This window comes from Canis aureus, chromosome 4, assembly GCF_053574225.1.
Source record: "Canis aureus isolate CA01 chromosome 4, VMU_Caureus_v.1.0, whole genome shotgun sequence".
NCBI lineage: Eukaryota > Metazoa > Chordata > Mammalia > Carnivora > Canidae > Canis > Canis aureus.
The window spans coordinates 60,658,544-60,671,464 of NC_135614.1; the positions used below are offsets into that span (position 1 = coordinate 60,658,544).

Consider the following 12,921-nt stretch of genomic DNA (forward strand, 5'->3'; position numbering starts at 1 on the left):
AAGGCAGAGGGAAGGGATCATGACAGAATGCTGGCAGGGGAAAGATGCTAGCAGAGAAGACCCACCTGGGCAGTCTTTGTTTCCCTAAGTACCCCAAACACTGGCCCTTCTAGAAGCCCTGTGAAAAGGAGGGCCCTGGTCAAATAAAATTGGAAAATACAGCTTTGCCAACTCTCCTCCTGGAGGTCAGCATATCCGACGTCTGAAGTCCTGGTAGTAAGGATACCTAACTGGTTTTGTTTAATTCAGTTTTCCCATTTAAAAATGTAGCCTAGTAAAACTTGGGAAAACAATGAAGTAGAGTGGAAGTTGCAAAAGGCGCCCGACGGCCTAACATATTACTCAGGTTTGAGTTGGCCCGTGCAGCGCTTACATTTGCTTTAAATTAGTTGCTAGCACTTAACAGTTGGAATATTTCTCATAATAATCTGGATTTGGGTGTTCTTGGAAAATCAGGAGATCTGGAAACATTGGTCTGCATTCTTGCATGACAGTGGTCAGCTGGACCCAAGGCTGTGGTCTTTGGCTCACTGTAGCCCCTGCTTCCTCTGGCAATAGGGCCATCCCCCTGCTTTACTCCTTTATGATACCTGCCTGGCCCAGGAGTCCCTCCAGCATGCCTTCTCTGCCGCGGAGATTTCCTCGGGTGGGAGTTGGCCTGCACCCATGCTGGAGGCCCATTCATTCATTCATTCATTCGTGCAACATGTGCTGATTGAGCTTCTGGACTCTGTGGATACAAGATGCATTCAACAGCCCCTGACCCCTGGATTTGAGCACTGGCACTCTAGCCTCGGTCTTCAGAATGAAGAGGGGGAGGGGAGGACACCGGGAGAGAGAAGCTGGCAAAGGCCAGAATCTAGTTTCCAGATCTCCAGCCCCAGGTCCTTGCTCAAGTCGTTCCCGTTCTCCACTGCTGCCTCTACTGTCACTCTAGCAGCCACCGAGCCCCAGGGAAGAAGCTACTGACATGCCCTGTGACTTACACGAGTTCCCACCTATCCCAGAGCCTCAGTTTCTCCAACTGTAGAAAGACAGGATTGGAATAGGAAACTATGAGCGTCCCTTCCAGGGCTGGCACGCAGAGATGCTGAGAGTCTCAGATGGAGGACCGTCTGACCGGGCCGCGCCGGAGCCGTCCCACTGAATTCCAAGCAGCCCCTCTCCTTCCCTTTCCCGGCCCGGGCCAGGAGGGGGCCGGAGCCAGAGGGCCGACCGGGCCTGGGCTTCCCGCCCGGGGGCGGAGCCGCCGCTGCACGTCCCGCCCCTCCACCTGGGGTTCAGCCCCGGCAGATGTTACAACTTTCTCGCATTCTCTCCCCGGTGTCCCCCCCAGGCCCGCCCAACCCGAGCCTCCCTCCCCTTCCCCGTCGGGGTCCTGCCCGCCTCCCTGCGGGGAGCCCGACTGTTCTCGGGACTCCGGGCGGGGCGAGAGGCCGGGCTGGGGGCCCGGAGGGTCGGGAGGAGGAGGAAGGGAAAGCAGAGGCGAGAGAAATTAGGAGGCGGGAGCACTCGAGGGCTAGTGGGAAGGGGAGAGCCGGAGGATGGTGGAGAGCACTTTTTGGAAGCAGCCACGCCGCGTCTCAGGCTGGCCCGGCTGAGCTGGGGGAGCGGGAGCGCGGGCGGCGGGAGGCAGCTCGGCGCGGGCCTGACCCCCCCGGAGCGCCCCGCTGCGGCCGCGCAGGGCCGCCCGCCGGTGCCGGACCCAGCCCGGAGCCGCCCCCCGGGCCGCGGCACCGTCCAGCGCCGTGCGGGCCGTGCGCCCTGGGCGCGCGAGGCGGACGCGCGGGCCGGCATGGCGATGCACGCCCTCACTGGCCTCTCGCTGGTCAGCCTGCTCAGCTTCGGCTACCTGTCCTGGGACTGGGCCAAGCCGAGCCTGGTGGCCGACGGGCCCGGGGAGCCCGGCTTGGAGCAGCCCTCGGCCCCTCCACCCCAGCCTCCCCATATCATCTTCATCCTCACCGACGACCAGGGCTACCACGACGTGGGCTACCACGGCTCAGATATCGAGACCCCTACACTGGACCGGCTGGCAGCCGAGGGTGTCAAGTTGGAGAATTATTATATCCAGCCCATCTGCACGCCTTCGCGGAGCCAACTTCTCACTGGCAGGTAGGCATGACCCAGGCTGCTGGGGCTGGCGGAGGGAGCCCCTAATAAATCCGGGCTGTAGATTTCCTCTGAGTCCACCTTCTGGGACCTGGGAAACCAGGACCCGGCCAATTCTGTCCCCAGTGGCCCCTGTGATCATGAGTTAAGTCTTTGCCCTCTCTGGGCCTCAGTTTCTCCAACTGTGCACTGAATGGATTGGATCATCTTTGAGGTCTCCTCCCTCCCATGTTCTAGGACACACACTACACACCATGTGAAGGAGACATCTGGTCATCCCTTTGTTAGAGAAATAGAGAAACATGGCAATCTCTGACACTTAAGTTTTAAGGCTGCTTCTATTTACAGACCCTGAGGCCATGAGCAACTCATTTAACTTCTCTATAAATGGGGTGGAGAGCAGTGTTTAATCCTGAAAAAGAGTGGTGAGGATGGGATGAGTTGTGTGTAGCTTGCTTGGCTGTCCATAAGTGGCAGCATGAGGGATGTCACCAGAGGGATTAGGGTCCCCAAATTGATGGATGCATGGAGAGGAAACCAAGGAATGTATAGGTGGTGCAGAAAGACACACACACAGGATGCCGTGACCTATGGAGCCTCGGCTAGTTACTTCATTTCTCCAAGCCTCTGTTTTTTCATCTGCGGAATCCTCCCGAGTTGGCTGGGAGCCGCAAAGAGACGTGCTGCTTTCTCTGTAAGGAGTTGTCCACAGGCAAGGCGACGGGATTACAGGATTAAAAGAGCAGGGAAACAGGAGGTGGGGGTGTGGAAGGCAAACTCTGGCCACTTAGGAGAAAATCCTTTGGCAAGGCTGAAGCTAATCCTCCTTGGATGGGATCCAAGGCATGCCTTCTTCTAAGTTCCACCCAAAAGCCATTAGTATGATCTCAGGAACAAGAGCCTGGCTCTCCCTGTTTCCTAGGTGGGAGAAACTGAGGCATGGAGTCAGGGAGGGCCCTACTCATGCCTCTCCCCAACTTTAGGGTCTGTAGGAGAAGGGGCTGAGAGGCCAGGTGGTTGGCAGAGGTCCCAGAGCTAGGAATCAAATAGGTACCTTTTTTTCCTTCACTAGGGCACAGAGCATTCAGCTCCAGGACAGAGAGAGAACTGGAGAAGTGCAAGAGGGGCTGGTGTACGTGCTGTGGGTGGGGGCGTTGGTGGTGGCGGTGAAGACCAAGTGTTGACTAACCCCCAGAGGAGGGAAGATGAATCTGCATTCCCAAGAATTGTGCACAAGTTAGCGTCTCTCTCCCGAGAGGTGACTTTTAGTTCGAGCAGGGGAATGAGCAGCCAGCAGGGCAGCCTTCCAACCCCCTGATCTGTGAAGTTAGCCGAGCGTGGCTGGGCAGCGTCTGCCCTCCGCCCCCTGCAGCTGGCTCCATCTGACTGATGCTGACTACTCTCATTAGTGTTTGTTAATGCATCCAGTCGTGTTTGGTGAAGCTGGAGAGACCGGTGTTTCTCATGTTACTCACTTGCAGACGGGCTTCGGTGACTCTTAGCTGGCCCACCCACTTTACAAACCAGTGCTCCGTGGTACCGAGCCCTAAGAAGAGGCTCCGCCGCTACCTGGCCATAGGGTGCTTCCTGTATTAAATCTAAATCATTCATTAGCTTGATTGAGGTCTGTGGAGCCAGCACCACCGAGAGGTTTTGGGCATGAGTTGTGTAGACCTGGGTTCAAAGCTTGGAGCCACTGCTTGATTGTCGTCTGCAGTAGGGCCCATTGCTATACTTTGGAGAGCCTCACTTTCATCATCTGTAGGATGGGGATAATCATAATCTTCCTGTAGATTTTTGATGAGGATTAAATGAAATAATATATGTGGCAAATAAAAAACGACAATAGTAGTTAATGATACCTAACAATGGTAACAGCTTTAATTAAGATAAGGAAACCAAAAACAGGAGAGCTCACTCTCATGCTTGGGTTAAAGGTGTCAGGTATTCTGGTTCTGGCTTAACTTGGATTCCCCTGGGGTGAGAAAAAGGTGTGGGATTCTAAGACCCTTGTGAAGTTCCAGGCTTCTTATTTACTCTGGGCTTTCAAGACTTGAGTAAAAGCTGGACACCATAAGCAGATCACATGGGGGCCTTGACCACAGAAGGGATTTGAATGAATAGATGAGGAATGCAGAATTCAGCTAACCATTCACTCCTGCCTCAAAGTATTAGCCTGGGTGAGTGACCCAGATCCAGGGGCCACATGAATTTGTAGGTAGGCACATGAAAACTGGTCTAATAAAATTTAGGAACTGGAAGGTTTTCAGAGTTCTACCCAATTCACCCCATTACATGAGCAAACCGAGGCCATTATGGGGCAAAAGATATGTGGCAGCCTCATGTGCTGGAAAAGAGTCTGTGTTCAGACTCTGCTTGGACTTGTGTTCAGGTCCTGGTTTTGCCCCTGATCACTGAGTGACTTTGAGCAAGACCCTTCCCCTCCTCTGGATATGTGTTTTTCTTTTTTTAAAAAAAGATTTTACTTATTTGTTTGGAGAGAGAATGAGAGAAAGAGAGAGCATGAGCAGGGGGAGGGGCAGGGGAAGAAGGAGAGGGACAAGCAGACTCCCCACTGAGTGTGAACCCTGGTGTGGGGCTTGACTCCCGGTTTGGGCTCCATCCCAGTATCCTGCCGAGATCATAACCTGAGCCAAAGTCAGACACTTGGCTAACTGAGCCACCCAGGCACCCCTGGACCTGTATTTTTAAGACAAGGTAAATAGAATTTGACTTGAGTCCCTTCTGCCTTTAAAATCCTCTGAGTGCCATTCTTCATTTGTTTCATTCATTCATTCATTCCATTCATTCATTCCATAAGTCATTGAATATCCTTTAGATATCCACTGAATGCCAAGAATACAAAGTTGAGTAAAGGACAGCCCCATTACATATCACTGGGCCCAAGAGCATGTACAACTCAGGAGAACTCCATGGCCGAGTAGGACAGTGATCATGTGTACTAAATGTTAACCCAGAAGCAAGAGTGACTCATTTTTGAGAGAGTTATGAGAGACTTTACAGAGGGGGGAACATTTGGGCTGGGCTTTGAAGAGTGAGTAGGAGTTTGTCTGGGAGAGCAGGACTTGCTCTAGGCCCCAGAGCAAGTTAGAAGCTTAGAACTTAGGGATTCTGAAGTCTCTGAAGACCACCTGGGATATAGATCCCAGCTCCAGTTACTTATTGTTTGAATCACTGGGCAAGTAACTTAATTTATTGAGTCTCAGTTTCCTTATTTGGAAAATGGGATTAATAATGATATGCATGTACTTCCTAGGTCAGTGAGAATTTGGTGAGTTAATTCATATAAGGGAGCGTAGCACGATGCTGAGCCCCAGAGAGTGCTTGGTATTAGCTATTACTATTTTGTTGTCATGATTAACCTGGGTTCGACTCTTAATTCCCCATCTTCCTAGCTGTGTGATCCTGGGTGAGTGGTTTAAACCATCCCAAGCTTCAATCTCCTTGTCTGTAAAATGACGGTAAATACCTGCTTCAATTGATTTCGAGGATTCTATGAGATAATGCATTTGAAGTGCTTATCACGTGATGAGACCTGCTGGCTACTACTGTAGGTTTGCTGGAAGTGCTGGGGCCAGAGCCCACCTCAGGGAGAGAAGTGGGACTTGGTTGGCCAGAGCAGTGGATTGTGGCTCACCTGTGCCCTCTCCCCACCCAGGTACCAGATCCACACAGGACTTCAGCACTCCATCATCCGCCCTCGGCAGCCCAACTGCCTGCCTCTGGACCAGGTGACGCTGCCGCAGAAGCTGCAGGAGGCAGGTTACTCTACCCACATGGTGGGCAAGTGGCACCTGGGCTTCTACCGGAAGGAGTGCCTGCCAACCCGCCGGGGCTTCGACACCTTCCTGGGCTCGCTCACGGGCAATGTGGACTACTACACCTATGACAACTGTGACGGTCCCGGGGTGTGCGGCTTTGACCTGCACGAGGGCGAGAACGTGGCCTGGGGGCTCAGCGGCCAGTATTCCACTATGCTCTATGCCCAGCGTGTCAGCCACATCCTAGCTAGCCACAGCCCCCGGCGGCCCCTCTTCCTCTATGTGGCCTTCCAGGCGGTGCACACGCCCCTGCAGTCCCCGCGTGAGTACCTGTACCGCTACCGCACCATGGGCAACGTGGCCCGGCGGAAGTACGCAGCCATGGTGACCTGCATGGACGAAGCCGTGCGCAACATCACCTCGGCCCTCAAGCGCTACGGTTTCTACAACAACAGCGTCATCATCTTCTCCAGTGACAATGGTGGCCAGACCTTCTCGGGGGGCAGCAACTGGCCTCTGCGAGGACGCAAGGGCACTTACTGGGAAGGTGGCGTGCGCGGCCTTGGCTTCGTCCATAGCCCCCTGCTCAAGCGAAAGCGCCGGACCAGCCGGGCGCTGGTGCACATCACTGACTGGTACCCAACCCTGGTGGGTCTGGCAGGTGGCACCGCCTCGGCGGCTGACGGGCTAGACGGCTACGACGTGTGGCCGGCCATCAGTGAGGGCCGGGCCTCGCCGCGCACAGAGATCCTGCACAACATTGACCCGCTCTACAACCACGCCCGCCACGGCTCCCTGGAGGCTGGCTTTGGCATCTGGAACACGGCCGTGCAGGCCGCCATCCGCGTGGGCGAGTGGAAGCTGCTGACGGGGGACCCCGGCTACGGAGATTGGATCCCGCCGCAGACGCTGGCCGCCTTTCCGGGCAGCTGGTGGAACCTCGAGCGTATGGCCAGCGCCCGCCAGGCGGTGTGGCTCTTCAACATCAGCGCCGACCCCTACGAACGGGAGGACCTGGCTGGCCAGCGACCCGACGTGGTCCGGGCCCTGCTGGCCCGGCTGGTGGACTATAACCGCACAGCCATCCCTGTGCGCTACCCCGCCGAGAATCCTCGGGCCCATCCCGACTTCAATGGGGGTGCGTGGGGGCCCTGGGCCAGTGATGAGGAAGAGGAGGAAGAGGAGGAAGAGGCGGGCAGGGCTCGAAGCTTCTCCCGAGGGCGCCGCAAGAAAAAATGCAAGATTTGCAAGCTTCGATCCTTTTTTCGAAAACTCAACACCAGGCTAATGTCCCAGAGGATCTGATGGGAGGGAGGCGAGGATCTCTCCCCCTAGATGAACTTCTCCATTCAAGCCTGGCCCTGCCCCTCCCCACGGAGGGGTCTGAGGTCAAGTCCCCATCTGCAGGGAAATGGAGGGCATATAGTGCCCCTCAGTTGAAGGGTGGGGAGTTGACTTGGGGAAGAATAAACTAGATTGGGGTACCTGGATTCCAGTCCTGGCTCTCCACTGACTTGCTCTGTGACCTCAAGTGGCCCGTGTGAGCTCTCCAGGCCTCAGTTTCCTCATCTGTAAATGAGCTCTAATGACTTGGTGGCTCCGTTTGTGTGAACCTGGTACCTGAGGCCATGATGGAGTTCCCATTGACCTTGCCACCTCCCAGCTCATTTAAGGCCTCACCCTTGAACCCTGCATCTCTGTGGTACTGCTTGGGTGTTTGGGTGAGGGGCTATGTGGAGGCAGCTCTCTAGGCCTGGCCCCTAGCAGAGACATGGCAATCTGGCCACTCTTAAGGGATCCTCTGAGTGCTGAGGGTGGAGGTCCAGGGAGGCAGGCTGCCCTTCCTGGTCTTCCCATGGCTTGGGCCGGTCCCAAGGCCAGACTCGTACTGGGGGATGTTGGGGAAAGCTGTCCTTCTGGCCCCCAGCACCCAGAGAATTGACCTGGCTGTTAGCTGCTGCAGGATCAAGGGTGGTGGGAACAGCTGTGTAAAGAGGCCCTGGCCAACAGGCCACTGAGTGCTGCTTTGACCTTGGACCCAATCCTTCCCCTTTGGGCCTCAATTTCTCCATCTGCAAATGGGAATGTTAGCCCCTGCTCTGCCTACCTCACAGGGCTGTAGAGAACTGGCTAAGGTAAGGGTTGTGGAGGAGCCCGTTAACTTGATTAAAATGCAGTCACACGGAAGCCAGGGCTGGAGTGCGGTCTGTGTACACGCTCATGTGTGCATCCTGAGGGCAAGGATGAGCTCACCATTGACTCAGCAAATGGGAGAGGAGGTGAGCAGTCTGGCCGGGAAGCAGAACATATGGGTTCCGATCCAGTCCTGCCACAGGCCCACCGTGTGACCTCTGGCAAATCCCAGGCCCTCTCTGGGCCTCAGCGTCCCCCTGTATACAATGGATGATTTAAGAGCCCTTCCTTCTTGGTCATTCTGGGGACCCCTGCGTGTGTGTGTTGGGGGCCATGGGCTGAGGGGTGGGAGGAGGGGCGTGGGGGGGGGTGCTGTTCAGGGCCTGCTCGCTGCACAGCGCGCCTCCATGCACACGCTGCACCCTGCACATCTACCTTCAGGTTCCAGTCGGTGCAGCGTGTGTAGGCGAAAGCCCTGCTGTGAATTTTGAAAATAGTTATTTTTGTCACTGGCAAAGGAGGCCTGTTAGGACTCGTCAGCTTGTGGATGAGCAGGACGGGTGGGGTGGGGTAGGTGCGGTGCAGTGGAGGGGGTTTGGGTACGGGTTCCAGAGCTGCATGCCCTCTGCAGTGGTAGCTGAGCCCAGCAGCGAGAGTCTGGCCTGGGGTGGCAGGACGGAGGTGACTGTCCGTGTCCCGGGCCCTATCCTCTGCACCACCCCCAACCCCGACCACCCCTGGAGGATGTTGAGGCCTGGGCTGTGGGGGGCAGGGGCCAGGACTGGCTGAGGTCTCTGGATTCCAGCCACCCCCCGGCATTTCTGCCTGCTTAGGAGGGAAGTCCTGAAGAGGTCGTCCATGGGGATGGTGTCCCAGGCCCAGCATATTCCACAGATGGGTTGTTCATAGTCTGCCCATTACCCAGGATACTCCAGCTCTACTGAGTGCTTCTCCCGGCTGTATGGGCTGTGCCCTTCCAGAATGGCATGGTGCCAGGGCTCCCCTGCAATTCCGGGCTTGCAACAGTTGAGTGGAAGCCTCTCCTGAGACTGGTGTGTTGGGCCTGCCTTATGTGGCCTGACTTCAAGCTCTAACCCTGCTTCTCTTCCTGGGCCCCTGCCCTTTAGGGCCATACGAGCAGGACCATAAAAGGCCCTTTCTGATGTTCCCTAGATGCCAAGGCCTACCCCCTATGGCTAACCTGGCTTCAAACATAGAGAGTCCAGCTCTAGGGCTAGGGGCTGTGCCTGGGAGGACGTGCGGTCTAATCTTAAAGCCAGCCTAGAGCTTGCCTGGCTCAGAGTCCTACCTAACCCAGGACCCAGCAGACAGCCCAGGAGCCCCACTGAAGCTTCAGCCTGCAACCTGGTCCATAGTCCAGCCATCCCCAAGCCTGCCTACCCAGGGTGCGGGCAGCTGGCCCAGGGCTGAGATTGGTGGAAGGTATTGGGGTAAGGAGCCACCAGGACTAGGGTGTTATGATGAGAGGCCCAGTGTGCTTGCTGTGGTTTCTGTTCTGTCCAGCAGACCGCGTGGGTCCTGTCCACCTCCTCCTGCCTCCTGTGGTCCGAGTTCCCCCCAGTCAGGGTACCTGGATCTGGACTCTGTATAAGACCCCTGGCTGGCATTGCTGGGCAGATGCCTGTACCACTTGCGGTGGGGTGGGGTGGGGTGGGAGAGAGGTAGTCTAGAGGCAGCTCTGGCCCCTTGGGTCACAGATCAGATGGAGTGGAACCTAAAGATGCCAGACTGACCCTCAGTTTCCCACTTGGCTGGATCAGACGGCAGCAGATTGGTCAGGCAGTCAGGTTAGAGCCAGGGATGTCCCTATCCAAGCTGGGGAGGGATGATGAGTCCCCAGGGAACCAGGAGGGAGCCCCAGACCTGACTGGAGGGGCAGGGCTCTGAGCCCCATCCTGGGCCTCACAGTGTTACTTCCTCTCACTTGGTACCTCCTGGCTACCTTGGAACTTAGGCCTGCGGTGCCAGAAAGAGGGTGGGCAGAGCAAGGGAAGGGAAGGAGCACTGTTCTTGGAGTCCAGAATTCTGGATTATATCCTGACTCTGCCCCTAACTTCTGGTACCAAGGGAGGGCAGCTTCCTCTCTCTGGGCCTTGGTCTCCATCTGTCAGGGCCCTTCCAGCCCTTATGCAGGCCAAAGAACATAGGTCGGAGGTGCAGAAGTCACACAGACTGTACATGGCTAAGTCCCGTCACACCTCTGCAAAATAGGCAGCGGCTGAACCTATTGCACAGATATGTATTGTGAGGTATAAATTGTGCAGTATGCTGAGCACAGGGCCTGTCTCTAAGGCAGAAATAACTATTTTTCATATTTTTGGAGTCAGTGAAGGAACATCTTGTCCCCATATTTCTCAGGAGGAAGTGGAGGCCCCGGGGGGAAAAGACCTGCCATGAATACCCGTAGCCAACGGCTGGATTTGAACTTGGGTCCTCTGATGCAGGCTCTGCTGTGCTGTGACATTGGTCCAGCAGCCATGGCCCTCGGTCCCTTGACTCCCTGCTTACCTCTGCTCTGCAAGCAGTGCCTCCTACGTGGTGCTGCTCCCTGACCCCTGACTTCCCTCCCAAGTATAAGCCTGGCGTTACTTACTGACATTAATTAACCAAATCACCCTCCACCTAGACCCTCTGCAGGAGCCCTTCTCTCTTGGCCCACTTTTTCACCGATTCTGTCCCCCACGCTCACTGCCCTTAGTGGGACAGGCCTCGTGGGGACCCTTCAGATGGCACGTTTTCTGCGGCACTTGCCCAGGCCCTGCAGGACCCTGAGGCACCTGAGCATGCGCGTGTGGGTATGTGTGTGGGCTCTGGAAGGTTGGATGTGAGTGGGCTGTCCCAATGCTACCAGGGCTCTGCTTCCCCCCAGTACCCCCACTGCCGCCATGGCCCAGGAACTTGGCCCAGGTCCCAGTCTTTTCCTTCCCACCCCATATACATGGGGTATAGCTTGTGTTCACGTGCCCTATCTTAGCATGTCAGGACTGTGCTCAGCGACCTCCAGCGCTCCCACCCCTGGCCACTAGCCTGGGGCTTTGCAGGCCAGCTCCTGAGTACCTCACGCCTGTTGCAGATGGGAGCACACGTGCTGGCTCGCATGCCTGCCATGGCCCTGGGGAGTGGGGCGTTTGGCAGGAACAGCCCCCATGCAATCATAGGCTCATTCTCTCCGCGTCCCAGGGGCAGGCCTGGCTCCTCACTGCCCGCCACCACCAGGCACAGCTGCCAGCCTTGTGGGCACAGGGGAGGCAGTCAATTAGCTGGTGTGCAGGGCTGCAGCCACATTCAGGATGGGGGTGCCTGTCCGAGGCAGTGCCCACACCCCTGAGTTAAGCTCTCCAAGGTTCCAAGGGGGTGAGAGTTGCCAAGGAGACCTTTTGGTCTTATCCTTCCTCCTCTCCAGTCATCTCTGCCACTAGGTCCTGCCTGTCCTGTCCCACAGCCCCCCAGTCCCCCTTCCTGTGCACAGGGTCTAGGCCAGGGAAGGAGAGAAGAGGCAGGAGGGAGGGAGGTAGAAATAAGAAAGGAGGTGAAAAGGAACAGGAAGGATAGGGAGGCTTGAGAAGAAAATGCTCAAGGGAAGGAGGAAAGTGGGAAAGAGTAGAAGGAGAGGAGAAAGGGGAGCTGAAAGAAGAGATAGAGGAAGGGTGACAGACAGAGGGACGGGGTGGGGAGGGATGGGGGGCAGGACAGAGCGGTCTGGAGCCTGGTTGGCCTTGCCCCCGGAAGCCTCATAAACCACCTCCATGGTCCCTGTCAGAGACAGGGAGAGAGTTGGCCATTAACCTTGGTCCCTCTCATCCGCCCCACCCTCTTCCTGTGACCTAAGGGCACGACCTCCTAACCTTCCACCAGGTGCTCTGCTGGCTTCTGAGAGTGCTTCCTTTCACAAGTGGGGGTTGGGAACGGGGCCAGCTGGGAATGGGGTGGTCAGGCCAGCTCCCTGCTGAGCAGGACTATCACCTCCTCCGTTCAGAACTTCAGGTTCCCATTAATACAGCCTCAGGGTACATCTGCCATTTGTTTTATGTGTTAATTTCTAAAGCATCGTTAAGTGAGCTAGAGATCTTGTGAGCCTGTCTTTCTAGCCCCAGTCTTCTGTCCCATAGGCATTGCTGTGGACCAGGCTGGGGTCAGGTGATGCTCAAACCAGGAACTCCACTCCAGTGGGGACTTAGAGAATGGTACCACAAGTGCTAGGAACAAGGATGGTGGTGTGTGCCTCCAGGATTCAGAGGAGGCAGGGCTTAATCTCTTAATAGTAATAATTTCTTATCTCTGAGCATTTACAGTGTGTCAGCTGCTGTGATCATCTGCTCATCTCATTTCATCCTGCCCGGCCCTGGGGATAGGGAATATTATCAAGTCTATTTTGCAGATGAAGAAACTGAGGCACAGAGAAATTAGGCTACTCATCCAAAGTCCCACAGCCTACAGATGGTAGAGTCCTGCTCCAGTCTCCCGGACAATGACTGAGGTGGCCTCAGTGGTCTCAAAGGGCTGTTGCAACACCTTCACAAGTGGAAACCATCTCCGGAGAAGGGCTAGAGGGTCTAGGGGGGAGGTGGCCGAGCAGTCCTTCTTCCCCCCACTTCCCACATCTGCCTCTCACCTCTGGCAGGAAGGATTTCTGTGCCCTGCCCGCTCCCACCAGCTGTGCAGCCCCCGAGCAAAGGCCTCTCTTCTCTGCCTCTGAATTGCAACGTTGGCGGCAGGAGCGGGAAGCATATTGTGCGCAGAAACAAAACTGAGTGGTTTTTCCTTTTTCTGAAGGTGGTAATGGTGCAATTAGTGGCTAAGCCATTACCCCTCCTCCTTAGCTCGCCTCTCCTCCTTCCCCTCGGCCTCCCTCCTGTTTCTCTCCAGGGAAGAA

The 12,921-nt window shown here is 56.0% G+C and overlaps 1 protein-coding gene across 1 annotated transcript; it reads left to right on the plus strand.

The window, feature by feature from the left end:
- The first annotated feature begins 1,738 nt into the window (after positions 1–1,738).
- On the plus strand, positions 1,739–8,081 carry ARSI (arylsulfatase family member I). Its single transcript, XM_077895911.1, has 2 exons — positions 1,739–2,115; positions 5,792–8,081. Exons 1-2 carry the CDS (start codon positions 1,796–1,798, stop codon positions 7,197–7,199), a joined length of 1,728 nt encoding a protein of 575 aa, XP_077752037.1. The 5' UTR covers positions 1,739–1,795; the 3' UTR covers positions 7,200–8,081.
- Positions 8,082–12,921: the final 4,840 nt, after the last annotated feature.

Bases quoted from the DNA above. Each gene is read 5' to 3' on its own strand.
- ARSI (XM_077895911.1), top strand. From the start codon at position 1,796: ATGGCGATGCACGCCCTCACTGGCCTCTCGCTGGTCAGCCTGCTCAGC. The intron at 2,116-5,791 runs GTAGGCATGACC...CTCCCCACCCAG, and splicing joins AGCCAACTTCTCACTGGCAG to GTACCAGATCCACACAGGAC.